This window comes from Typha angustifolia, chromosome 7 (assembly GCF_048772165.1).
Source record: "Typha angustifolia cultivar Huaian chromosome 7, ASM4877216v1, whole genome shotgun sequence".
Classification (NCBI taxonomy): domain Eukaryota; kingdom Viridiplantae; phylum Streptophyta; class Magnoliopsida; order Poales; family Typhaceae; genus Typha; species Typha angustifolia.
This window is the reverse complement of record NC_133245.1, coordinates 17,925,245-17,951,106: the sequence shown is the minus strand read 5'-3', so window position 1 is coordinate 17,951,106 and position 25,862 is coordinate 17,925,245. Positions and strand designations below refer to the sequence as shown.

Genomic DNA, 25,862 nt, shown 5'->3' with positions numbered 1-25,862 from the left:
TCGTATTGTAGTCAAATAACTAACGTCATTCTTCGCTCTTCTTAAGAGAAAATAAATAAATAAAGCTCTTTGTTTAGTATGCATGGCTAATGACAATTAAGTAAGATGCATCATTATTGGGTGGTCAATTAAGTAAGATGACAAAGGCACAGAAGACAGGAGGACTATGTTCACAGTAATGCCAAGTGACGAATCTTTACTCGAGTAAACTATAAAGATATTTGTTTCATTGCAGCATAAGAAGAATAATATATGGGTAAAGATTACATTAAGTATCAAGTAGAAAGATGTGCCATAAAGAATGCAAGTATGTTATATCTTCTTTTAATAGATTAGATAAATAGGACTACCTGTATTCAATATATAAATTGAATAATTAAATTTTAAGTATCTTAAAACATCAATCATAATAAATTTAAACCATAAGCATTATAAATTCTTCTCTTTAATTTCATAATCAAGTCATGGATATTATTTCTCCAAAAATAGGGAAACCGAAACCGGCAAGATTCGTGACAAGACCCAACTACTGGCCTGCATATGTTATCAAAACTGACATTTAAAATGGCAGGTTTCTTGGATTAGGGTCTGCATAAATATGACCCGCATTCGATCAGTTGATACCTACTATTATTAGCTAATGTCAGGGTTAGGTTATAAATATCGCATTAGGGCTTAGTGGGACCCGTCAAAGCTCAAACTCCCAATTTGGACAGGACGTCAAATTAAGCAATTATAAACTAATCACTTCTCATAATTAGCAACAAGTTGGAAGATGGGAGGATGATCTATGACCCAGAAATATTTAAAACTCAATTAAAAAAATTGAGACAAATAATAAGAGATAGATGGCTGCTATACACCAATGATAAGTATGGCTAAAATTTTAACTCCGTTCACAATGGGCCATTGAACCAAGCTCAGTGGACATTTGCCTTTTCAATTCATTTTCTTCATCTGCTCTCCTCATTTGAAGAGTCCTTTCTCCACAATATTAACTAAATAGTCCGTTGATTAGATGCAGTAACTTTACGGGAAAAAACTAATATAAATAAAAACATTATATCTTATATCTTTTCTTCTCATTATAAAGAAGCGGAAATATGCTTTGGCATCAACTTAATTGAAGTAGATGTTAAAATGTTACACATAATATATCTTAGTTCCTGGGGAAAAAAATATTTCATAGAACTCATAAACTAAATATTAGTTTTTATATACATTGATAAAAGAATTTCTAATTATATATAAAGTTTTTTTAAGAGAGTACGTAAAGTAAAATGATCCTTGGTGTTCAAACCTTTCTTGATCTTGCAATCTATAGTGAATTTCCCACTTCAAGTCATTTATTTGGCATGCAAAAAGAAGCATTTCATTGGAGGGTTTGAGAGAAATGAAGTCGATATTTTCGTAAGCTGCCTCTTTTTCTTATTATTTAGTCGTACGAAGTGAATCAAGAAGTGATTTCTATGATTTTTACTAGATTGTTAGACTCTCAATCTTTGACTCAATCCACTATCGTTGGGGGAAGAAGAGTGAACTTATTAACTCTAGTTATCAATTACATACAAACCATCTCACTATTAAGTTTCTTTAAGGGATTCAATATATCATCACCACCATCAGCATCTTTTCCAGATTACTTAAATCAATATGGATAGACTCAAGATCGCGTTAAGTCAACAATGAACCTATGATTATAATAAACTAACTCAACATCTATCGTTGGACACAATAAAATAGTTTTAATGTAGCAATTGGGAAATCTAACCCTCAATATTATGATCACCATAGTCCAGAAGTCCTTGAACTCGGACCAGTATCTTACATGGTATATCCGTTGATGTTTTTTTTAGATCCACTAACAAAAAAATATTGTTGAAATAGCTGTCCCACTTTCTAGATAGGACATGGAGTATATTAGATTAACAGTCACCACTAAAAAAAGGATTAGGTTGAAAACAAATTGAGGGCCCATGGCCATGGAGAATCCGCCAATGCCAGATCATCGTGATTCATACCATTGCCTCGGGAAACACGTGAAACATCCACCACGAATAACAACGGACCATTTTTCTAAAAGATTGGGAAATATATATATATATATATATATATATTAAAATTTCCAAGAAATGGAATATTAAAATGGTTTTCACAATATAAATATTAGAGAATTTGCACTCAGAAACTGTCATAAAACGTCGCACTGCATGATGGATAATCTAGCTTTACTAGGGTCATTTAAGAGATGGAGATCATAATTGAGTGTTTCCTGTTTGATTAGCTTGTTAATTTCAGCTGCAGTAGATAAGCAACATTTTTAATCATACCATACATTTTCAAGGGAAGCTTCATTACGAAGAGGATTGGCACTAAACCAATTAATAGAATAGTCAAACTATAGAATATTTATGTTTGTAACAAGTAGGTGACACTAATCTGATAAGATTATTAGTACAAGTGGTTAAGGAGCAATCCATAATTAAAGTAGCAAGACAATTTTCAGTACAAGTTGATTGCCAAGTTGATATTCTAAAACATTGCATATCTATTTACTAAGTTCATCTAGGCAATTCTACAATTATTTGAACATATATAATATTGTAAGAAGAGAACTACGACCAGGACTCAAAACATGGCAATTAAAGAACTATATTTAGCTCAGAACAAATGTCTCCCCGTGTATGTGGATGTGTCTCTCATCTACTCGTTATTTCAGGACATCGGTAGCAGTTTTTTTTTTTGGCCCGAGTTGTTGAAGATTCATTAATATTATACTAAATATAGACGGAGCAAAGGCTACTCTGGGCATCTGTTAGAAAATGTCTCTGCTGCCATCAACTTAATCAACTTTAGCATCATAAGATAGTATTCTCCATTTAATTTCCACCCTGACCTCATGTTTCATCCTCAAGCTTCAACTTGTCTAACCAAGTGTTTTGAAGAGGTTGAAAATTGACAATCTGAGAAACTTCCTACAAGAAAAGAAAATATTTCTATAATATCTAGCTTTATATAAATTCCCTACCTGACTGGGGACCCTGGATCTTGAAATGTCGGCTAATAGAAGATTGCAATCTTTCACACATAAGAAAAGCTTGAGCCCCTATAAGCCAGAAGTTAACACTTGCGTCAATCTTAATATTTATCCATCCATCATCTTAATATAAATCATATAATCTCATCTTGCATAAAAGGATAAGTTCAGCTCAGACTAGATCAGGTAAAAGTTCAACTGACTTGTGAGTTTCATTTCACCAAGCTATTACCACCGTGTGATAGCAGAGAAAAAAACAAATCTCTTTACAGATATAGGGATGGGTGGGGTTGAAAGTATTACGATATACAAGGTGGCACTGGCATCTGATTAAAGAAATCTAAGAAAATTTACTTTAAATAATTAACTAGATAAACCAAGAATATATAATTCTATGGTGTCACATATCATATATATATATATATATATATATATATATATATATATATAAGTTGATATGCTCAAAGTCCCAAGGACTATGCAGGAGAGAGAATCACGAACTTTATGCATGTATCAAATATATTGAAAATATAGCACTTACGAGCTCCTTCATGTACAATACGCAAAAACTATATCAAGAGTAGGAGTATGTGCATGCATATAATAGGACGAATTTGGTAAAGCTAAAACACTGGAACTCCTTTTCTGTAGGGATTTGGTTGAAGACAAATACTAAGAAAAGAAGCCATCTCCTGAACCAAGTCTTACATCACAAGACATATCATCATCCTAGGCAAGTTGCACAGTTCATTCAAACATACAACTTATGTCAGCAGTGTCCAAAACAAGAATTTTTATTCTTTCCCTAATCATCATCTGACTGTAAATTTTGCAAGGCGGTGGACAGGCTAATCTCGCAATTTGCTCATACTTGCATGAATAATTAAGAGTATCAGGCAACTAATAAAGCACAGTGGATATATATTAATAACAAAATCGAAGCCATTTGATGTACTTAATTGTACTCAGAAGCATCGAAGTTGACTGTTATGCTGGTTCACATGATCGAGACGAATCAATACAACATGTTAGGGGCTATTTGGTTTGTTATATTTAGAAATACATATGTATTAAAAAGTACATGTTTTTCTAGATGTTATATCTAGAAAAATAAATAAATTATTTGGTTGGTTGTATTTTATAATACTATATTTGTTAAACACATATTTAATTTGTTGTATTTTATAATACTATATTTGTTAAACAAGTGTTTGATTTGTTGTATTTCATTATACTAATTTGACATTATAATTATATATATCTATTTTTTAAATTATTCTCTAAGAATAGAACACATTATACCCTAAAAATAAATAAGATTGCAAAATACCCCAAAAATGAATAAGATTGCAATTTTTTGTGAATTTCTCTCACACAAAACCTATACTTTGTGAATCACGCTAGATCTCTACATGAACATCTCTCCCACTCCTTTGGCTTCCCTTCTCGGTGATTTCTCCGACTATTATACTCTATTGAAGGAACATTAACATCTCCCCTCACACCTTACAATCTATAACTGCGATGCTGTCGAGTAAAAGGAAGAGGAGCGCACCGCTAGAACAGAAACCCCAATTCGCAAACAAAATATGGAAATCGACGACGACAATTACTCTGCTTATGCTTTGACTGTGACGTAGAATTTCCCTTCCCCTCCTTGCACCGAAGGCAACCACCACCATCACCTATGGTTGAAGGATCGTATGTGTGACTGGTGGGACAGGTGAAACCATCCCGACTTTCCCAAAGCCGAGTTTGGTGGCACCTTTTGGATGAGCCGCATGACATTCGAATTCATCTACGAGGTGCTCAGGGCTGTCGTCACAAAAAAATACAAGCTAGATGCAATATTTTGGCATCCATTTGATCTAAATAGATGTCAAAAGACTGTATCTGACTTTAACTAGTTTTTTATAATACTGTTTTTTAGATTTAATGAATCAAAATAAATAATAGATTTTTAGTTAGACACAATATCTACAAAAACTCCTAACCAAACAGCCGCTTCGTAAATTATTGCCATCAATATGGGAAGAGTATCTAGACACTCCATTATGGACACCCATCTCATCTCATGCCATTAGAAATAAAGCATATTTAAACAAACCCAAATTGTGGTCTCTTTCATCTGCTTGGATGCCCTTTTGCTTTTAGGTGCATAATTAATATGAGCTACACTGGAATTTCAGTTTCTCTATCCCCAACTTAGAAAATCTAAAAATTATCGAGATAAAGCATGAGATTAGAAACTAACTGCATATGTAACACGAATATCTAGTACTTATGGACTTCAAATTAGCTCCTAAAACTTATTTTAAGGTCTAAAATGTAACTATTTGGGGGCATGCAAAGGTCATCTAATATGCCAACTGCACACCTGCTAGGCATGTCATGTGCTTTTGTCGTGCTTTTGTCAAGTAGTCATACGTACCATGCTGAGCCAAGATCAACATGTCTCATGTCACTGGCAGAAGAATCCTTGATTCAAAATCTCAAGATACTTAAAGTTTCATAAACGTGGAGGCATAATTCATAGGAAACGGAGGGGATTAAATCATTTATCAAATCTAATATCTGACTTGCACTATAGTAGTATCAAGTTTAATGATAATTCAAACCAAAATAAAGTGGACAGCAAATAAAAAAAGAAGAGTGCAATACCAGAGAGGAGGTGGCCCATTCCCGGATAGGAGATATGAAACACGGCAAGCTTCAATCAAACTTATAATATTTCTAGTCAGCAACCACAGCACTACAGCAGCACCAGACTGTTAGTAATTACCAGCAGTGTCAGCAGCTGCAGACATAAAAATTCCACCAGCTAGAAAAGTTACCCCTAGCCCCAAGGTTAGGCTCAACTACGCAACCATGCAATCACTATAGTATGATATCACATTACCAGCCTCCAGAAGCTGCTCTCCTACAAAAGTATAGCTTGCCGCCTGAAAAAAAAGGCACCATTGATGAGAGATAATGTTGAAAAATTCTCTGCAATTCAAGCAACTAACGTAGATAGGTGGACTTGAAAAGTGGCACAAAAACCAGGTAAATGGTACAAAAATAAATCTATAACTGTCCAAGGCCTGCGCAATATTACGTTGCATCACCTGCTTGTAGGTTTGACAAGCAAGAAAGTCCAGAATGATATCAATAACCTAGATGGTTGAAAACATAGGAGACAGCGTACGTTAGCAACAATACATGGATGAGAAAACAACAGACGTCCTGACCTCATCAACAGTGCCATCACAAGACAATGGAAAGGGAATGAACGCTTTAATCACATTAAATTCAAAATAATTGGAATAAACCAAAAGTAATAGAAATAATAGAATGAAGTAAATATGAAAATGCTTAATGATAAAAAAAAATGTAAAGCTTTTTAATATAGCAATACTTTAAAATAATATAAAATATAAAATACTAATAAAAAGATCAAAAAATAAAAATAAAATTTAAGTCATCGAGATTGTTCGTTCGCTACTTATATATCTAAATATCTAAATTTATTTTTTCTTATATAAGGGTAATACAGTAATAAGACATTACCCCTCCACTTGGGTATATATCATCACATTACCCCTCCACTCGAATTATATCCTCTCCTTGGGGGAATGTGACATCTGATCCGAGCTCCTAATTTCGTCTATTATTTTCTTAATAAACATAAGATTATGTGAGGCCCCACGAGATAACTAATCTAATCTCATCTTTATATTCTCTAAACAAACACACTATTGCTCATTTTTTTTCTTAGATATCATCTTCAACATCAAATCTATAAATTAGGTGGCACAAGATGTTCAGTATATGCAGAGATATTTTTGTTTTGGAAACCGTGCAATTGCTATATTAGCATCAACATTATTATCACTACTTGAAGAGTGTTCTTCCATCTCACTTCCTTGATATCCTTAACAATAATATCATGGATATATTCATATGTATGTAAATCTTTAGAGTGATAATTAAACGTAAAAAATTAACTCCCAACTCACAATTGACACATAAATTCATAATGCTTGTATCTCTTTAATCAGTCAAAGTGTTATTTAAAATTGAGCAGTTATTTTTTTCTTTTATACAACCCTATGATTTCGAAATCATCATTTGATTTAAACACTTGATTCTTCAAAAGTGGCTCAAGCAACTTACATATATGCTAACTTGAACCCCGTGCCATTCTGATCAACTACTTTCATCAATACATAAAATAATTTATCTATAACAACATCAGAAGGGAAGCCACACTTGCAAACCCAATGAGTTAAGTACAAGAGCACTTTACATATTTCCCCTTTTGCAAAAATATGCTTTATGTTCATTTCTACTACCTTTTCCCTACTCTCTAACTATAATTTCTAGATCAATAGAGGTGTATTTGTCGAAAGAACCTCTACTCCTTAGTCTTTCACTTTCAACATCTAAAATTTCTAAATCTTCTCTCTCCATATATGTTTACTTTTATCGCATCTTTTGGTTTCTCATTCTTTTTCTTTTGATTCCCATCTAGATACTCTTTGATAACATTTTTTGCTCATCATACCGTTGCTTGTCACAGCCGTCTAATCGTCTGTTGTCGTCTATAGTAGCTCGAGAGAGGAGAGTGAAAGAGACCAATGCTGCCTTCACTGACCAGTAGTTGTTTGCTGCCGTTGGCCATGAAAGGGAGAGCCAAAGAGGATGATCAAAAGAGAGGGGTTTATAATTTTTCAAGGATCGAGAGAGAGATAGAAGCAAAAGAGAAGAGTTGAGGTGTTTTTTCTTTATATAACAGTCACCTGATCCACAACACCATAGGGCCCACCCATGATTCCTGAGGAGTGCCATCAACCAACAAGGCAATTAAAGTTTTCAAGTTCAAGCCCTGAAAAATTAACTGGCATTTCCTTTGCATTATTAAAATACCATTAAGTGAGATAATAAACAGCCATGCCATAAATATGACAGCATTTAGCTAAAATCATAGACACAAGGAAATAGAGACTGTAATAAAGAGATGTAAAGATAACAAAAGCTTTCAACATGCACAACTTTTCCTAATTTTCAATAAAGGAAATTTGAGAGCATACCTAAGAATTGACACAAAAGAAGCTCATGGCGAAGGCAAATGCTGTCTGTGATGCCAAAGGAAACCATACAGATATTAGAATCTCCTGCAACAGCTATCCTACTTGTTCAGTCGAATACGACAAACAATCACGCTCAATCCATCTGGCACACATGCAATGAAGGAAAATTTTGAAGTATTAATGCAGGTGCGACAAAACACTTGGATTCAAGATGTTGTTCATATCAGAAATAGAACAATCACTGACTCCCAAACAGCTATCCTAATAGATGCAATCATCACTAAATCCATCTGGCTCACATGCAACAAAGGAAAATTTTGAAGTATTAATGCAGGTGAAACAAAACACTTGGATTCAAGATGCTGTTTATAACCAGATATAGAACAATCACCTTCAGTGCACAACAGAAATCAAAGTGAAGTTTGAACTCGCAACCAAAATCAGGACGCCAATGATTTGCAAAAAAGGAAAGGAATCCATCAGAAGTCAATATTCCTCTAACAACTGATCCTGCTTATTCAACCCAATATGACAACTGGTAAGAACAATCAGATTGTTCTTAAATCTTAATGAACAGAGAAGTTCAAATAAAGCTTATTTGAGTGCTCTGAGGACAAAAGGGATTACCAGGCAGCTTGCACAGACAGATCTTGCAATGTTCTGTGCTGCATCTGCCAGTTGATTATTTTTCAACCAAAGTGATGAGCAACATGTTATACTTTCCTATTCTTCACAACAAAATCTGATATGAATGGACAGCATAGATGCTCTAAACCTTCCAATGTTTTGTTGCAGGATTAGTTTTTCAGGCAATCCAATTCTGTTGCAACAGCATCTGAACAAATTAGCTGCAATGCACTCAAAACATTTGTCTGAAAGGTGCTATATAACGCAAAGAAATGTAGAATGGCTGTTGAAAAGATTACCGTTTCAGCATGCTCAACCCTTCAACTAATTTGACCACCGGTAAAGAGTAGATGTAAACATGGTTTTTCAGCATGCTCAACCGCCAATGTAGGTAAGTCAACAATTAACGGAAAAGTAAAAATGAAAATGAAACAAAAAACAATCAACAAACAAGAAGTTGAAACCATAGTTTTCTTTCTAGAAAGAAGTACCACTGAGAAGCAATATGACTGTGGATTCGAAAAGCAAATGACTCAAAAATTAGAACCAAAGAGACTTCACCATTTGCCACAAACCATCCTACAATTTGCTAACTATTGATCAGAGAAAATTTCCAAAAGAAACATAATGATTGGCACAAAAAGAAAGGAAGTATATACACTGTCTGAGACACCCAATGTAAACCATCCAGAGGTCAGAATCCCCAAATCTCCCCTCCCACTTATTTGGCCAAATACGACGACTGGTAACAAGATCCGGATTAATCTGGTCATCTTGGGAATGCAGAATCTTGCAGACAGTGCCTTAATTCTTCGATGCGGTAACTTCCACGTCACTGCAATGATTTCCGACAGAGAGGCTGCTTTCTTTACTGCCATCTTTGATGACAGAATCCACCCCGTCTTCGTTATCCTTCTTATGCACAATGTTCCAAAAGAAATCCGTCAAAACCGACTCATAGGCGGGCATTTTGGCATACCCAGGGAAGTAGTTGATATCAATCACGAGGTACCGGTTCCCAACCCTCACATCCCTTATCACGTCGAAGTTGAAAAGGTGTAACCCCATAGCCCGCCGCAGACCCCGCGCAATCTCGGTGACAAGTCTAAGAGGCGGCATCTTGGCTTCATCGAGGTGCAACGACTCGTAATACTCATCGGCGGTGGCTTTCCCCTGCATGGCAACATTTGACACCTGGGAAAATGTGACAGCGCCCTCAGTTGCGTGCTCCAGCTTCTCCTCCGACACGTCCGGGAGGGACCGTCTCTTGACGCACTTGACGTAGTCGCCGACCACATACACCTTAAAGATGACGCCGCCGTGGTTAACGAATTCTTGCAGCACAAGCGGGGGCTTGACCTTGCTCAGGCCCTCGCGGTGAAAGACGAGGGACATCTTGTGGGATTTTGCACTCCCGTCGGCAACTAATGGCTTGGCAATTACAGGAAAACGGAGGGCGCCGACAACGCCGGAATCAGCAAGCGCCGCAGGATCGTAGATCACGACCTGGCTAGGTATCCCAAAGGTTTCATCCGAGTTCAGGCGAGGGATCTCGAGCTCGGAAACGACCTGGAGCATCGATATGCGGTTGTGAAGGCGCTCGATCGCATCAGGGGGGTCGACCACGGGGACGCCAGGGTATCGCGCTGCGAAGTCGTCGAGCTGCACCTTCCAGTCATCGCCATAGAGCTTGTGGAGGACGCAGTCGAAGGGACCTTGTTCGGCAAGCGGCAGGGAAGGGTCGATTGCGACGAGATCGATGCCCCGAGATCGCGCAAGTTCCACGAGGGACAGCTGGATGAAGCTTTGCTGCTTCTTGGGAGCGAGCGCGTAGCCTATCGAGAACCTCCGCAGAGGCTCCTCCGCCATGACGATCCGAGAACCTTCAAGAATCCCTCCTCGATCGCTTCCCTGCGAATGAAGGAGAGCATTTTAGCGGAAGAATCCAAGATTAGGGTTTCTCGGATCAAGAAACTAGGGTTTATACCAGGATAGACACATGAAGGGGAAGAAGACGAAGAGAGAGATTAGGGTTTCTATTTCTCTCTCAAAGAAACGGATGGACCAGAGAAACCGACGAGCGAGAGCCGAGAGAAGACAACCGAGAAACGATTGTTCTCGTTTATAGCTTCAGCCGGGGGATCTCGTCACTCGCCCGTTACTTTGCTCCGCAGTGCTTCTCTTCGGGGAAGATGGAGCAAAGGCCTGGGTTTTATCGCCGGGAGGTGAGCAGAATGCGGGAGCGTTTTTGGCGCTCCGGTAACTAGGGGGGCCGACACGCGGCATATTCTCGGGTCTTGTACCCGATGCGTTAGAGATCGTACGGCTCGATATACATTACCAGGAACAGACGGCTGTGATGGAGCGCGGGTCCACAGAAGAGAAGTGGAATGTGCGGCGAATATAGTCCAGAGGAGCTTCGTGATTCGGGCACCACTAGCACCCAAGACGATATGACGTGAGGCCTATCATTGGCTTGACACGTGGCTTATTAACAAACCGTCGGTAGCTGTTTCAATGGATGGGAGAGTAGACACGTCTCCCTATGGAGCGATCGTCACGTGAGAGTCAAGCTAGAGCACGTGCTCCTCTGTGGGTCCCATGAATCGTTGGAAGGGAATGGCATTCCAACATTTAGTAATAATTAGTTTGTAAATTGCCAATGGATAACATTTGATTTCTATTTATATAAGACTATCGAACGGAGGTTTTGGAGCAACTGGTGCATGATTCTTATCCAGTGGCCAACGACTGCAATGCTCCTAGCATTTTATTCGATGGGTGGCAACCCCTCTGGGCGAATTAGATTCCTCTCTTTTTTAAGCAAATAGCATGGTCGACATGCGTTAATATATTCTGCTACCAAAGTCACTGGTTGAAATTTGCAAGGGAGATGCAAAGTGAATCCAAATCTATCAAGAACGCTGGAAAGGGACTTTGTAAAGAATTGGAATCAGCTAAACTATTCGGTTGGTACAATTAATACGGAAGAGATGGTAGTGTTATTTAATCGAGAGGTCCTTGAGATGTCTAATTAATTACTACTTTCTGGATGATGCATGGCATCACTAACCAATGTGCTCGTAATGGAAGTCAGAGATCAGCGGTTGGTTCTGAGAGGATTAACCTTTGCATCTAATATGTCAAGTTGGAGGCAATGTAAAAGATTCTATGAATGCAGTGGCAAGACCTTGAGAGTTAGATAGAGTATATCTAGAGGTAGCTATCTTGACGGGTCAAAATAATTAAGCTTGCTTGATAAAGGCTTGAAAATGAGTGGAGCTGAGTTTAATAATTTTGAGCCAAGTTTGATGAGCCAACTAGATTCGATAAAACTCAAAATAATTAATATATATATAAATATAATAAAATAATATTTTATATATTAAATTTTATCTAAGTGAATTATTATGTACTCTAATATCGTAGAATTTAGTTTTAAATTTTAATCCTATTATTTATTTTCTAATTATGTGGATATTTTTATTAGTTTATATTTTTTAATTAGAATTTATTTTAAGTTTGATTCGAGTCTAAATTAATCTTAATTTAAATCAGACTCAAATTTTATGAAATTAATTAAGACGTGAAATTACTTATTAATCAACTCATGAGCTTACTCAAAATTGGCTTGAATTAAAATATTTATAATTATATTTTAATTCGAGCTGTTAAATAAAAATTTCAATTTAAATTTGATCAGAGATAAGATCAATCAAGATCGGCTCAATTACACCCTTGGAAATAATTAGTCTTAGATCCGCAAATTGGACATGGACCAGGTCGAAAGCTCTGAATCCAGGCCGAGCCTGGATCCAGCCCGAAACCAGTCTGGTATTGGACTGGAGTGGACATTGTGAGCCCGAATAAAATTTTGGCAAGCCCGGCCCGGCTGGGTTGATGAGAACCCTACTAAAACCCTTCGACTGCCGCTTCGGTACTCTCTCTTCTACCTCGTCTCGCCGGAAACCTAAAAACTGTATAGCCATCGTCACCAATGGCGGCGGCGTCATCTCAGGGGCTCAAGAAGAACTACCGTTGCGTACCCTCGCTGCAGCAGTTCTACAGCGGCGGCCCCATCGCCGTCTCCTCCGATGGCGCCTTCCTTGCCTGCGCCTGCGACGACTTGGTCAAGCTCGTCAATTCATCTGACGCCTCGGTCCGTGCAAGTCTAGAAGGGGATTCGGAAGGGATAACTGGCCTTGCCCTTAGCCCCGATGACCGCTTCCTCTTCTCCGCTAGCCATAGCCGTCTGATCCGGGTTTGGGATCTTTCCTCCCTCAAATGCATCCGATCTTGGAAGGTATAATATAAATTGTAGAACAAAAGATCTTATATTAACTTCGTTTTGGCGCTGGCGAAGAATAGAGTGATGATTGACTACAATTGCTTACTCTTTCTCAAGAAAAGGATGATAAAATGCTAATTTTCTAAAGAATTATAAAAGCTGCGACTTCCTTTCTTTCTATCAAGGCCGTGCCTTTTGGTTCTCTTTGCTGTTGTATGCTGACTAAATTTCTTATTTCGAAAGAGAAGAACTTTTAACAAAAGTGCGTATGTTTGCAGTAGTAACATAAGAAGCTAGCTTATGCTTCTTTCTTGTGTTGAGCAGGGGCATGATGGTCCTGTAATGGCCATGACATGCCATTCTTCTGGGGGTTTGCTTGCAACAGCAGGAGCAGATAAAAAGGTGTGTGTATGGGATGTGGACGGTGGTTTCTGCACACATTTCTTTAAAGGTCACAAGGGGGTTGTCACCACTGTTATGTTTCACAGTGATCCAAATCGCTTACTGGTGAGTGCAAGTTCAAGTGCTTAATACTTTCTTATATAATTTCATGTAAAAGGATCATGTGAGCAAAGTCATACTGACATTAATACTAAGATAACTGATATGCATCTTGAATCCTTGATTATAGCTCAAAAATGAAAGCTTTTGAATGTTATTAGTATCTGGGTTGACCTCGGAGGGACTCGTTTGGCAACTAACATAATGATATTAGTGAAAAGTTAGTCTCCTGAAATATATTAGCTACTTATATAACTGATACAACGAGGAAGTTAAGAAATAGTTGAAAATGTTGAGCACAAAAGACTTGAAGGAGGAAAGGTTATAGAGAAGACAATAGAAGAGGTAACGAGATAATAATAAGAAGAGCCAGAACACAAAGGTAAGATTAATCTGTGCATTATCTGAGACTACTAATGACCTTTAAATATGCTCTAGTTGTAAAAACTAAAAAAGATGAAATTATCTCATAAAAGGACTTCTTTGATAAGATTAAACTAGTCTAAACAATTATGTATTTTTTCCTGAAGACTCTCCTTTTTCTCACTGTCACTATAGAATAAACAGTAACCATGCTATACACTGCAGCAACATCACATTAAAGATCAGAATAGTGACCTGTAAATAATTCTAAAGAATATAAAAATAGAAGAGCTACTAAAACTCTAAAATCAAGACTCCATGTAAACGTGCACTTCCTTCAGTGTATTCTTCATCCATGCTTGAGTTTTAATTTGTTTAACTGAGCGGAGGTCAACTATTATTGTTCATATCCTTGGATGCATTAATTTCCTAGTTCTACTGGGAGAGAATGGTACATCTTGTAAAGTAAGTGGTTCGTTATAAACAGTTTTGGCAAAAAAGATGTCAAGATAGCTGTCTGCGAACTGGCTTTTAGGCGTTTTGTAATGCTTCAGTTGTCTGTTGAGAGAAGAAACTTAAAATCCTATCAAGCATGGAGAAGATCTTCTACGATGTTGTGATAGGCTACTTCTGCATGCAAATATATTACCTAGTTGACTCAAATTACTTTAATGGTAATCATGTCTGTGATTCAATGCAAAAAATTTAAGATTGCATTTCTTTGCTAGTGAAGTTTCAATATGTGAATGGCACACTTAGATGTTGATTACCTCTGTGCATGCGAAAGTAGGCAAAAGTGTGATGCACGGTATGCATGCATTTGTGAATGTTCATATTTGCAGAATATGACTGTGCTATGTTTGGATTTCCAGCTGTTCTCAGGAAGTGATGATGGAAGTATACGAGTATGGAACCTTGAAAGTAAAAAGTGTATTGCAGTGCTAGAGAAACATTTTTCAGCAGTGACTTCCTTGTCATTATCCAAAGATCAGAAGATTTTGCTCAGCGGGGGAAGAGATAAGGCATGTTGGACATCTTGATCTTGCTTCATTTTGAATTTCTTTTCTCTTTTCTTCGTACTAATTCAGTCATGTAAAGCAGTGTTTATTAGTATCCGGTCTCTCTACTGGCAAGTGCTCTGGTAATTCATATGGTGCTTCTTTATGCAAAATGTTGTTTCATCGATCATTCTATACATTTCCTCCCTCTGTGTCTCTGAAGATGTAGTGTGTGTATTTATTAATAAAATTGCTTCATAGAAATTATACTTCCTTGAGTGAGTGGGGTTGAGGAGGGTGGGTGCAACTACTTTTGCTCATGAGTTAAACTGTGAAACAAATTACACCATCAATCTGGGAATCTGGGTTTTTTTGTCCCTAAAATCTTGTCCTATTTTCCCCTATTAGGTTGTTTTAGATATTCAAGAAAAAAATAACCTTACATGTTCTTGATTGTCAAGGAAAAGCTTCTCCCAAAGAACAATACTGTCTGCAGTTTCTGTTGAAAACTTGAAATATATCGAAACAACCACCAGAAAGGATGTAAAATTTAGGACTAAAACTGTAGACTGATCAAAAGAAGCATAAATTTCAGGTTCTTTTTTCCCATAACAGTTTTACTTATTTTGGTGTAGTAGGTTGCATGATAACTATTATCTACATTATTATTCTAAAGTATCTAAATGTCTGCATTTCAATCAATTTTGCCTGCTTGGTTTCATAAACTTTTTTCTTGAAAGAAATTAACTGGTGTAATCTCTGCAGGTTGTAAATGTGTGGGATGCTCGCAACTATAGCTTTAAGATAACAGTACCAACATATGAGATGGTGGAAACTGTTTGTGTCATTGAACCTGGGAGTAGCTTGTCTGCTTGTTTAGGTGTAAATGAACTGTCAAACGTGAAGAGAAAAGCAAATGGCTCAACGAGAGTCTATTTTCTTACAGTTGGTGAACGGGGACTTGTCCGAATTTGGACTTCAGAAGGGTAATATTCATCTTGAAATAAGCACCTATACTTTTGAGTCATTTCAATTCTTCTCATGAATACTTCATGAAATAATGGTATTTTTGGTTCTTCAACAGTTCAATTTGCATCTTTGAGCAGCAGTCTTCTGATGTAACTCTTAGCTCAGACAAAGATGATTCTAGAAGAGGGTTCATATCAGCTACTATTTTACCAGAAGATCAAGGATTGCTATGTGTCACCGCTGATCAGCAGTTTCTATTTTATTGCATGAGATCTGTTGAAGGGACGTTCGAATTGAACCTAAACAAACGCCTGGTAGGTTATAATGAAGAGATTCTTGATATGAAGTTTCTCGGTGAGGAAGAACAATACCTTGCTGTGGCTACAAATTTGGAACAGGTAGACAGTTGTTTCTGATATGCTTTTCCCTAATTTTTCTTTAATAGTTTTAGTGTAATATGAAATGTAGCTATTCCTTTTCTTTCTATTTTCCCTCTATGATTAGGCTATTACAGAGTCTCTAACCTTTTTTCTATGTACTTTTTCTGGTACAGGTGCGAGTTTATGATCTTGCATCTATGTCATGCGCTTATGTATTGGCAGGTCACACTGAAATTGTTGTGTGCCTTGATACATGTGTTTCAAGTTCGGGTAGGACGATTGTGGTTACTGGAAGCAAAGATAATAGTGTGAGTCACCTAATCCTTGCTTGAGATGTTGCTGTCTATCAGCTTATTTGCACAAGGCATATTGAGATAATCTTTTGAAGAAGTTTAAAGGTCATATAGATTCTTATGCAGTAAAATAAAATCAGCTTGCAACCATGCTAGGGCTATTAGCACTGAAGATGTAGTGACATTACTTGTGTTATGGGAAAATAATTCTTCATTGTAGTGACCATATTCTTTGTATTTAAAGAGAATGATGTTATTTCCTCCATTATTGTCCTTCCTGGCTTATTTGTCTTTTCCTGTATCATAGTTATCAATTTGATAAGCTTTCCTTTTTATACATAACCAGAGACTTAATTGTCTGTGGTACTCTTTCATTCTTTATTGATTCTTTTAAATCTCTGTTTAGGTAAGACTGTGGGATGTTGAGAGGAGATGTTGTATAGGAACTGGTAGAGGTCATATGGGAGCTGTTGGGGCTGTTGCCTTTTCAAAGAAATCGAGGAATTTTTTTGTCAGTGGCAGTTCGTGAGTTTTCCTATATCACAGATTGACTAATATCTTTTTTTTATTTTCAGATCATTTACTAGCTTCCCACTAGTAGCTTCATTTTCACCTCCTTGATAGAACTCTATGTAATGAAATTATATTCTGTGTTTATATATTTTACATTTGTGTAGTGATTGCTTAAGATTGGCTTGTTTCTGTATTCAGTGACCGTACCATCAAAGTCTGGAATATGGATGATGTTCGAGAAGATGTTGACCAGGAAGTTGCACTTAAATCAAAAGCTGTTGTAGCTGCCCATGACAAGGATATCAATTCTCTTGCCGTTTCTCCAAATGATAGCTTTGTTTGTAGTGGTTCTGAGGTTGATATTCTATCATATATTTCTTTGCTTAAATATGGGATAGCTATATTCTTTTTCATGCATTTTCTGTGTTAATTCTACTGTATGTTTTTCTTTGTGTAGGATCACACTGCATGTGTATGGAGGCTTCCAGATCTAGTGTCTTCAGTTGTACTTAAAGGTCACAAAAGGGGAATTTGGTCTGTGGAATTCTCTCCTGTTGAGCAATGTGTAATTACATCTTCTGGTGATAGAACTGTCAAAATATGGGCTCTTTCTGATGGTTCATGCTTAAAAACTTTTGAAGGCCATACATCAAGCGTACTACGAGCTTCTTTTCTCTCACGCGGAACCCAATTTATTTCGTGTGGTAATGAGCAACATTTTGTGAATATAGTTCTTTAGGTACATAACTTGGGTGTTTTTGACCTGGATATTTTGTTTATAGGTGGCGATGGCTTGGTTAAACTATGGACAATTAAGTCGAATGAGTGCATTGCTACTTATGATCAGCATGAAGGGAAGGTAATTTATCTGCTTTTAGCTATTTACTTATTCTCTATCAGCATTTAGGGGGTGTATATATGTGTTGAGATATATACATTTGTTAATATATGTGCATGACTGTGTGCTCATGTTAACATGCATGCAGACCGCATTTACACTAATTGCATGTTAATATTTTGTCCAATATTTTTCTACGACTGTTCACATCCTATCTGACTAGATGCATTAGGAGAGCTTTCTCCCTTCATCTTTATGGCCAGCTGCACAAATGGTCAGGTTGGCTCACCCATTTTGTTCCAACACTTCTGTTCCTCATGCAGGTTTGGGCGTTAGCTGTTGGCAAGAAGACTGAAATGCTGGCAACTGGTGGAACTGATGCCATTGTTAACTTGTGGCATGACTGCACCGCTTTAGATAAGCAGGAAGCCTTTCTTAGAGAAGTAAGTGTCTTCTTTCCTGTTCACCATATAAATGTTGACATAACTACATGGCTACTGGTTCTTTTCTGTTTTCTCATTTTGATTTCTTATATCTTGTATGACAGTATGACACAAGGGTTATTGTATGTTCACTTTAAAGAATAATGTTTACTTGCATTCATATGCAGTTCTGTATGCATGTCACAGTTATATATGTGTCGACTCTTTTTCATCAGTTCAGATGCACCCATCTATCTATATAGTCTGATTCATCAATTCTTATTTGAAACTGATCCACATGAAAAGACTTCTACATATAATATTTGTGAATTATCATGTTCTAGATGTCATATTTTTGCAAGCTTCACTAAATCTCAGGATTTTGGATTAAATTTCGGTTACTGCTTGCTTTTCTGCTTTTCATAGTTCAAGCAATTCTGTTGTAATTGTCAATGTTTCATAATGTGCTGCACCTTCTTATACTGCAGGAGGAAGCAATTTTAAGAGGCCAAGAGCTGGAAAATGCAATATCAGATTCTGACTATACAAGAGCGATTCAACTTGCTTTCGAGCTTCGAAGACCTCACAGACTCTTTGATTTATTTTCACAACTTTGCAGGTCAATAGTCTGTTAAGGTTCACCCTTATCTTTATTAATCCAGGCTAACTTAGTGATGTATGTGCAGGAGAGGGAATGTTGGAGATCCCATAGAGAAAGCCATTATTGGTCTTGGGAAGGAAGAAATATGTGTGCTTCTTGAATATGTTCGTGAATGGAATACAAAACCCAAATTGTGTCATGTTGCACAATATGTGTTGTTTCGGATATTAAAGATTTTCCCCCCAACTATAATCATGGAGGTAACTCTTATTCACTTGCTCTGACTGCCCATATTACATAGTCACAATATGTGTTTTGACCAAAACTTGATGATATCTCATTTTTTATATATTGACCATTTTCTGCTCTGTAATGTTATTTAGCAAAAAGTAAGTTTATCTTCAAGTGCTATTGAAAGAGAGATTGCTATTCGATTTTATGACATCTGAAATTGCCTTCTATCCTACTGATACAAGGATTCATCTTTATAATTAATATGCAATTCAGAAGCTTGTAGCACTATATGCATGCTGTTGTTGATCTCCTTGATGCATCCATTGATAGTAACTGTTGTTTTCATTGTTTGACTGATAAAATTAATTTGTTAATTTCTCAGATCAAAGGAGTTAGTGAACTCCTCGAGGGTCTCATTCCCTACTCACAGAGGCATTTTAGCAGAATCGACAGGCTTGTGAGAAGCACCTTTTTGTTGGACTATACTCTGACCAGAATGTCTGTTCTAGACCCTGAAACTGACCCAATGCCGATGAAAAATAGACCCGCTTTGCCAGACGCGCCAGTACAGTCTGATCATGCGCTGAACCAAAATAACAACCAAACAAATGACATTTCTGATGAGATTGGTGGGAATGATCAGAAGCCACTTATGTCATCAGTAACAGAGGAAAATTTGTCTACCAAGAAAAGGAAGTCCGGCAAATCAAAGAAAGGCGCAGAAAAGAAAGTCAAGTTGGCGTCACGTAAAGATGGGTCTGTTATTTCTGTTGAAGCTTAAGGGTTATGTTTTGTCAGCCGGTGCACCGATCTATTTAGATGATCCTGTATCATTAGTTCATTACCCCATAGAGGTGCTGTTATTCTGTTTTTGTCATCAGCATTTTTCTTAACAAAGTTGTACAGTGTTAGATTTTATGAGGGCAGTAGGCAACAAACTGCAAAGATCTAAGCTCGAACCAAACTAGGCGGGAATTAAACTGTAAGGTGTATCCAGCCAGAGGGCTGGTTCCACATATGCCTAGCCTAGCTCAATTTTGTATAAGATTTTTTAAAGGTTAATCATGAGAGTTCTCATACATTTGTTTCCCCTTTGTGGCAATAGTGTTGATTTGGACGTTTTCGTTTAGAAATGGGTTCATCTTACTTGTATTAATTATTAAAGCTCGCTGATTTGTACGTGAATTAGATTCATTAATCCCTAGGATCAACCCCTAAATTTATTTGTGTTACGTTCTTAGCTCAGGATTTTATTAGTTTCTCATGCTGCCTTTCATGCTATAAATTATATGGAACGAGCTCCGAAATGCTCATTTGTGTAAATTGAAGTCAACCAAGTTCGATAGCCATCATTTGGTTAAGTTAAGTCAAGAAAGTCCTAATGAAAGGGTAGGATTGGAAAAGAATATGCAAATAAATTGGGGGCCTGAAGGAAAAATTCTCTCCAAAAAACCCATTTAAGCTCCATATCGTTTTCCATATCGTGATCCGACGGTGCAAAAAGAACATCATCACGTTGATCTCTCCACTTCGTTTCTTTTTCGCCTCTTTCTCTGGTTCTCTTCTTGCTCCATTGTCTGCACTTCTTAGCCGGCGAACCTCGACCGGAAAACCTAGGGGGAAATGAGGAACGCTCTCCTGAAGCATCTCTCGCGCACGGCTCTCGCCTCCTCGAGATCTACGGCGTCCCCGCTTCCCTTCTCGTTCTTGCTCTCCAGACACGTGAGTCTTCTCTCTCTCTCTCTCTCTCTCTCTCTCTCTCTCTCTCCCCCTTCTCCCTCTCCGGTTCTCCTTGGATCTCGAATCGCGCTGCAAATTGTGCTTCTTTTCTTGCCCATTTTCTTTATTCCAATATTGTAGAACGATCTCTCTTCTTATTGCTGCAGCTGAATCGACCTAGGTTTTGTTTTTGGTCTAGCTTGGATTCGTCGAATCTTGTCTGATTTAGGAGTTTACGATCCATCGGACTAAATTTTGAGACCGAAGGAGGTCAAGCTTTGGTCTTTCACCTGCGTTGTTGTTTATTTGTTTGATACGCACTCCTCCCTTATCCGATTTTAACTGCAACCGCTAGGAAATCTATTTTTTAGTAAGGAAGAACGAAAAAGAAGGATCAGACGGACATTGAGGTAAGAGGTAGGCGCTTAAAATCAGCCTTGCTTACGAGAAACGCGACTGCGTGGTAATAAAACGGATGACTGCTGGGATAGGGAAATGCTCCAGATTGTAGATAAAACTTATGCCAAAAATCGTATATATTAACACGGAATTTGGATATCTGAGTGTAGCTTGAAGATCTCTATTGCAATTGTTTCTTTTTTCAGTGTTGAAGTTGAATTACCAAAAAATTCCTGCTGGCAATCATACTAAAGAGTGTAGTGACTAGTGAGACATTCTCAGTTACATCAGGCTGACCTGTTGGTTTTAAAAGACGATAGTATTTGTAACATGGTTTTCGCTTAGTTGTTGGATTACAATTTTGAAATAGAGCAGTTGTTTTGGTAAAAAGAATAGAAAAACAAGGTCCATCTTACTTTTCTTTTGTTTACTTGCTTTACTTCTGCTAATACATGGATGAGATACTTGTAAGGTGTAAGTTGCTGTTATTCTTGTCTAAAAAGTGTCTCCTTATTTCTTTTTCCTGCTGATGGCCGGTTATGAAGTATGCAGTTTCAGTGCCTTTAAAAGAGGACAAAGGGGAAACGATAGTCTTTCCCAGGTAATCGCATCTCGAATTTAATTTTCCTTTTATTTTTCCCTTTTTTGATAGATCTGTAGTCTTTGCGGGTAGTAATCCTAGTATAAATGTACCACAGGGAAGGCCCTGGAGTTTCTTATGGACTTAATTGGGCTCTTGCTGGAAGAGGTGTACTTGTAAAAGATAAAGCTTTTTACAACTTGAAGTCCTCAGAGCTTCAAAAGAATGGTGCTGCAACAGTAGGTAGTTCCAGATTTCAGTCATTCTTTTCTAACGCTAATTCAGTTTGCAACTAATGCTTTCTAAAATATCGCCTTTTATCTGGAGTACAGAGCATTTGTCAGGCCTTCCACTTCATGTGAGGGGAAATGCTGTCAGTGGAGCTTCTGATATTACAAAGGCTCAATTTGGAAAACTTTTGAAACAGGTATAATGCAGTCAAAAGGCCTGCACCTTTCTGGACATCCTTCAACATAGAAGCCTACCATTTACTAACAGGATGTTTTTTCTTCATTATAGCTTTTAACATAACAGAATATATTACTTACAAGATTTGGTGTTGTAAACTTGTATTTAGTTGAATACCTGATCCTTAATGATTAAGGGTTGTCAGTATGTATGACATTTGGTAATCTTGCTAACAAAGAACAGAGTACCTAATTGATCCCTCATCTAATGTAAATGCTTATATTGAAAGCCATGGTATGCCAATAGGATATGAACAACAGGAAGTTGCACCACTGCTCATGTTATCTGCCCTGGTAAATATAAATTATGGAAAAAAGTGAAGTCATAAATGTCACTTCTTCGAATAGTTATTGCTGAGTTTAACATATTAACTGTACATCTTGTATTAGAGTGGAGAATGGGAGGATTACCATGAATTAAGATATGAACTCTTGTACGTAGATAGAAAATGAACTACAGGTGGTTTTATTGAAGATCTCCTAAGTTTGAATTTTACCATGTCTTCTATTGAATTTACTCATTTTAGTTTATTTGAATAAGATGGATAATCTTTTCAATTTTTCATCTTTCAACCTGGGCAGTTCTATAAATTCTGTATATTTTTTTTATCATGCTATGAAATGCTAAGAGAATATAGTCCATGAGAATCAATTTTTGAGTCTCTACTCGGTGTTCTACTTATGAGTTTTACTTGTGGATTCTACTTTTTTCCTTTTCAGGTCACTTCTCACCTTTCATCTGTATCGAATCTCTTCGTTCAAGATGGAGCAGTTGGTTCATCTTCAAAATGTGATGCAAAGGTCCGCATCATCAGTGATAACCCTAGTGCGGTGCTGGCACTTTCCAATCTCCTCTGGAGAACACCTAGCAGGGCAATTTCCCATGACTCTTGCCCTTTGACCATATATGTTGCTAGCTCTATCAGGTATTCTATCATCTTATTTTACTTATCATGGTATCTTCAAATCTTCAGATAGTGAACTAAGTGAAGATGTAGAATATTTCTTTGAATCCTGATATGGGGAAAATGGGCATGTGAGCATTATAAGCATACGCCAAATGGCTCGGTGTTTGAACCCTTTGACCTTGAAAAGGACCAAGGACTGTATGAACCAAATGAACATCACAAGTGAGAATCTTTAGTTGATGGCAGCTAGCTGAGGATGTCAAAGGTCTCCATGAATCCTGATATGGACCTCATTAGTTTATAGAACTATGAAGAGTTATGACTTATATTATATGCAGTTGTCTTATGTGCTTTCAGTATCAAGGACCTCATAATTTACAAACTGGTTTGAGATTGTATTTGCTTTTTTCAATAGCTTATGCTCTATCAACTTTTTTGTTGTATGTTTTATATATCACTATAGTCTTGAATTCCACATCAGGCCACCTGACTACTATCTTTGTCCTGGTCTCCTACTTGCCTTTCATAGTTTCGTTAATCAAGAAAAGAATCATGGAATTTATTTTTCTAACATACAGTAACTCACACTAATATTATGCATTATTTGTAACAAGAAAGAAAATATTGACTTGAGAAACAGCATTGTGTCTAGTTGCCTGGGATAATCATTTCATCTGCTTTTCACATATGTAAGCCTTGGACTAACTCCTCTCATTTGCTGTTAATTATGTAGTCCAAGTGTCAGGGAGATTATTGGTCCTGCATCACAAGCTTCAAGTGGATTTGCAGCAGCTGATGTGGAGCGTTCATCCCTCGTCTTATGTGGTAAAGCTTTTGGCGATGCTAATGCTACAAAAGATGCTCTAGCTGCTTTGGCTACTCCTGTAATATCTGCCAGAGGAGGTCTCCCTCTTTCTGCTAGGTACCATCTTCTTGAATTTTTCTTTAACGTGATGATTCTTATTTCTTCTAATTCGGCTTTCAAATGTTTCTTTCTTAGGCTTCTTGTATCCGGTGATTCTGTGGTTCTGCTTTTCGCTCCAGAAGATATCATCCAGAATGGGTCGGATTTCCATAAGGCTCTTGTGTCCACTGATGCCGGTGTAGTCATTTCCTCTCATGGATCTGCTCCATTCTTTCGGACCAAAGATTCTGCAGCACCAAGTCTGTTACAAAAGCCATCTGCTGTGATCTTTGCATCATCCGACAGGTGCAGTGCAGTATTTATTCTCTCTGGTCTCTGGCATTAGTCTAAATCTGAATTTCGGCCGTTAACAAGTTGGTACTCTTCAAATTGCAGCACTGGTGCCCTTCCGTTGGTATCAAGACTCTCTCCAGGTCAAGCTGCCTATCACTTCTTGGCTGGCTATCAGGATGGGAAATTTGTACCTGCTTACAGCAAGGGCCCTTCTCCTATTGATCCTCTTACACTTGCAAATTCTCTACTCTCACAGGTTTCCAATGGCACATACTTCTCTATCTGGATGTCTCTTATGTCCCTATCTGTTTATCTTTGGTTACTGCTGTGATTGAGATAAACTTATTTACCATGTTGTTTCATCTTTATTCTTGCAGTTGAAAGAAAATAATAGCCCATCTTTCCTGATCAATGTTATTGATGGCGGAAAGGCCATTGCCGGTTAGTTAAAATGAAGTAATTTGGTTCATTATTCTTTTCAGTTTTATTGCATGGAAACCATCTGACTTTCCGAATATATTGTGGAACTTAGGTAAGGAGCTGGTCAAACTGGTAGAATCAACCTTATCCAATACCATCCCAGAAGTCAAAGCAGCTGCCGATTCTAAAGGTAATTGTACTTTCTTTTCTTGCCTTGTTTATATCTACATTCTATAATGGTAGTCATAGATTCAAGCTAATGCTTATCTGAGATGGCCGTGAGAAAGCTTCTGAATGTTATCATTTCCTTGCACTCCTCATTTCATGTGATATTTGCTAGCTATTTTCTTAAAACTGAATAGCTGTCTGTTTTACTGCAGTTGGAGATCTCAAGGGGAAGTATAAGAGCCTTTTATCAGGAAAATTCCAGGATTTGCCTGAAGAGTTCTCCTTTTAATCTCTCTGTTACCTGTACTTTTCTCTTGCTGCTCTCGAGTATTTGCCTTTTATTTAAGTTGTCGGAATAATAAGCTGATAACTCTTTTACACTCTCTCTCCAGTCAACCGAATATAAATCACCGATTTTTGTGCTCCAAAACTCGATTCATTTACCGAAAGTTTTAATGAGGAAATTTGTGCCTGCAATCTTGGGTACCACAAGGTGCTTTTCATGATTCTGCTTGTCAATATAGTATAGTTTTCATATCTTATGTTATTTAAGAAGTAAAACTGGGCATTTCCGGTCACTTCGTTGCATCCTAAGACGGAATGATATAGTTTTATGATGTTCAATAGAGCTACATTAGCAATGTTGTCTCCTAACTACACGGCCTGCATTTCGAGACTTTCTTCGATTGATAGAAGAAAAATATCTAGAAATCTTTTTTCTTTATGGTTAAGAAACAGCATATAGGCAAGAGAGATCATTCATTTGAATTAGATAATTACAAGCCTAATACATAAAAGAGAGAGAGAGAGAGAGAGAGAGAGAGAGAGAGAGAGAGAGCTAGTTATGAATAGATAACCGTAGTGAAA

The 25,862-nt window shown here is 37.4% G+C and overlaps 3 protein-coding genes across 4 annotated transcripts; 2 read left to right on the top strand and 1 right to left on the bottom strand.

The window, feature by feature from the left end:
• Positions 1 to 2,477: 2,477 nt before the first annotated feature.
• LOC140762795 (inositol-tetrakisphosphate 1-kinase 5) lies at positions 2,478 to 11,004 on the bottom strand. 2 transcript variants are annotated; one of them, XR_012104749.1, is made up of 6 exons: positions 10,724 to 11,004; positions 9,396 to 10,647; positions 8,110 to 8,251; positions 5,937 to 5,979; positions 5,699 to 5,834; positions 2,478 to 3,106 (listed from the first exon to the last, which is right to left on the bottom strand). XR_012104749.1 is itself a non-coding variant. In XM_073100749.1 (2 exons), exon 2 carries the CDS (start codon positions 10,603 to 10,605, stop codon positions 9,541 to 9,543), a length of 1,065 nt encoding a protein of 354 aa, XP_072956850.1. In that variant the 5' UTR covers positions 10,606 to 10,647; positions 10,724 to 11,004; the 3' UTR covers positions 9,253 to 9,540. The 2 variants fall into 2 exon arrangements, 1 of the variants encoding a protein (XP_072956850.1); XM_073100749.1 differs by lacking the exons at positions 2,478 to 3,106; positions 5,699 to 5,834; positions 5,937 to 5,979; positions 8,110 to 8,251 and having other exon boundaries at positions 9,253 to 10,647.
• A 1,678-nt stretch (positions 11,005 to 12,682) lies between these two features.
• Positions 12,683 to 20,225, top strand: LOC140763491 (protein TORMOZ EMBRYO DEFECTIVE). Its single transcript, XM_073101701.1, has 14 exons — positions 12,683 to 13,039; positions 13,349 to 13,531; positions 14,761 to 14,910; positions 15,652 to 15,872; positions 15,971 to 16,253; positions 16,409 to 16,543; positions 16,935 to 17,053; positions 17,240 to 17,396; positions 17,499 to 17,745; positions 17,824 to 17,900; positions 18,203 to 18,322; positions 18,790 to 18,920; positions 18,988 to 19,162; positions 19,519 to 20,225. Exons 1-14 carry the CDS (start codon positions 12,734 to 12,736, stop codon positions 19,915 to 19,917), a joined length of 2,703 nt encoding a protein of 900 aa, XP_072957802.1. The 5' UTR covers positions 12,683 to 12,733; the 3' UTR covers positions 19,918 to 20,225.
• A 390-nt stretch (positions 20,226 to 20,615) lies between these two features.
• LOC140763760 (uncharacterized) lies at positions 20,616 to 25,501 on the top strand. Its single transcript, XM_073102098.1, has 11 exons — positions 20,616 to 20,858; positions 21,800 to 21,855; positions 21,953 to 22,077; positions 22,167 to 22,261; positions 23,022 to 23,227; positions 23,943 to 24,131; positions 24,210 to 24,419; positions 24,510 to 24,663; positions 24,785 to 24,848; positions 24,940 to 25,017; positions 25,208 to 25,501. The coding sequence occupies exons 1-11, from the start codon at positions 20,760 to 20,762 to the stop codon at positions 25,282 to 25,284; spliced, it is 1,353 nt and encodes a 450-aa protein (XP_072958199.1). The 5' UTR covers positions 20,616 to 20,759; the 3' UTR covers positions 25,285 to 25,501.
• The last annotated feature ends 361 nt before the right edge of the window (positions 25,502 to 25,862 follow it).

Bases quoted from the DNA above. Each gene is read 5' to 3' on its own strand.
- LOC140763491 (XM_073101701.1), top strand. From the start codon at position 12,734: ATGGCGGCGGCGTCATCTCAGGGGCTCAAGAAGAACTACCGTTGCGTA. The intron at 16,544-16,934 runs GTGAGTCACCTA...ATCTCTGTTTAG, and splicing joins CTGGAAGCAAAGATAATAGT to GTAAGACTGTGGGATGTTGA. The intron at 18,921-18,987 runs GTCAATAGTCTG...ATGTATGTGCAG, and splicing joins TTATTTTCACAACTTTGCAG to GAGAGGGAATGTTGGAGATC.
- LOC140762795 (XM_073100749.1), bottom strand. From the start codon at position 10,605: ATGGCGGAGGAGCCTCTGCGGAGGTTCTCGATAGGCTACGCGCTCGCT.
- LOC140763760 (XM_073102098.1), top strand. From the start codon at position 20,760: ATGAGGAACGCTCTCCTGAAGCATCTCTCGCGCACGGCTCTCGCCTCC. The intron at 20,859-21,799 runs GTGAGTCTTCTC...CCGGTTATGAAG, and splicing joins CGTTCTTGCTCTCCAGACAC to TATGCAGTTTCAGTGCCTTT. The intron at 24,849-24,939 runs GTTAGTTAAAAT...TGTGGAACTTAG, and splicing joins TGGCGGAAAGGCCATTGCCG to GTAAGGAGCTGGTCAAACTG.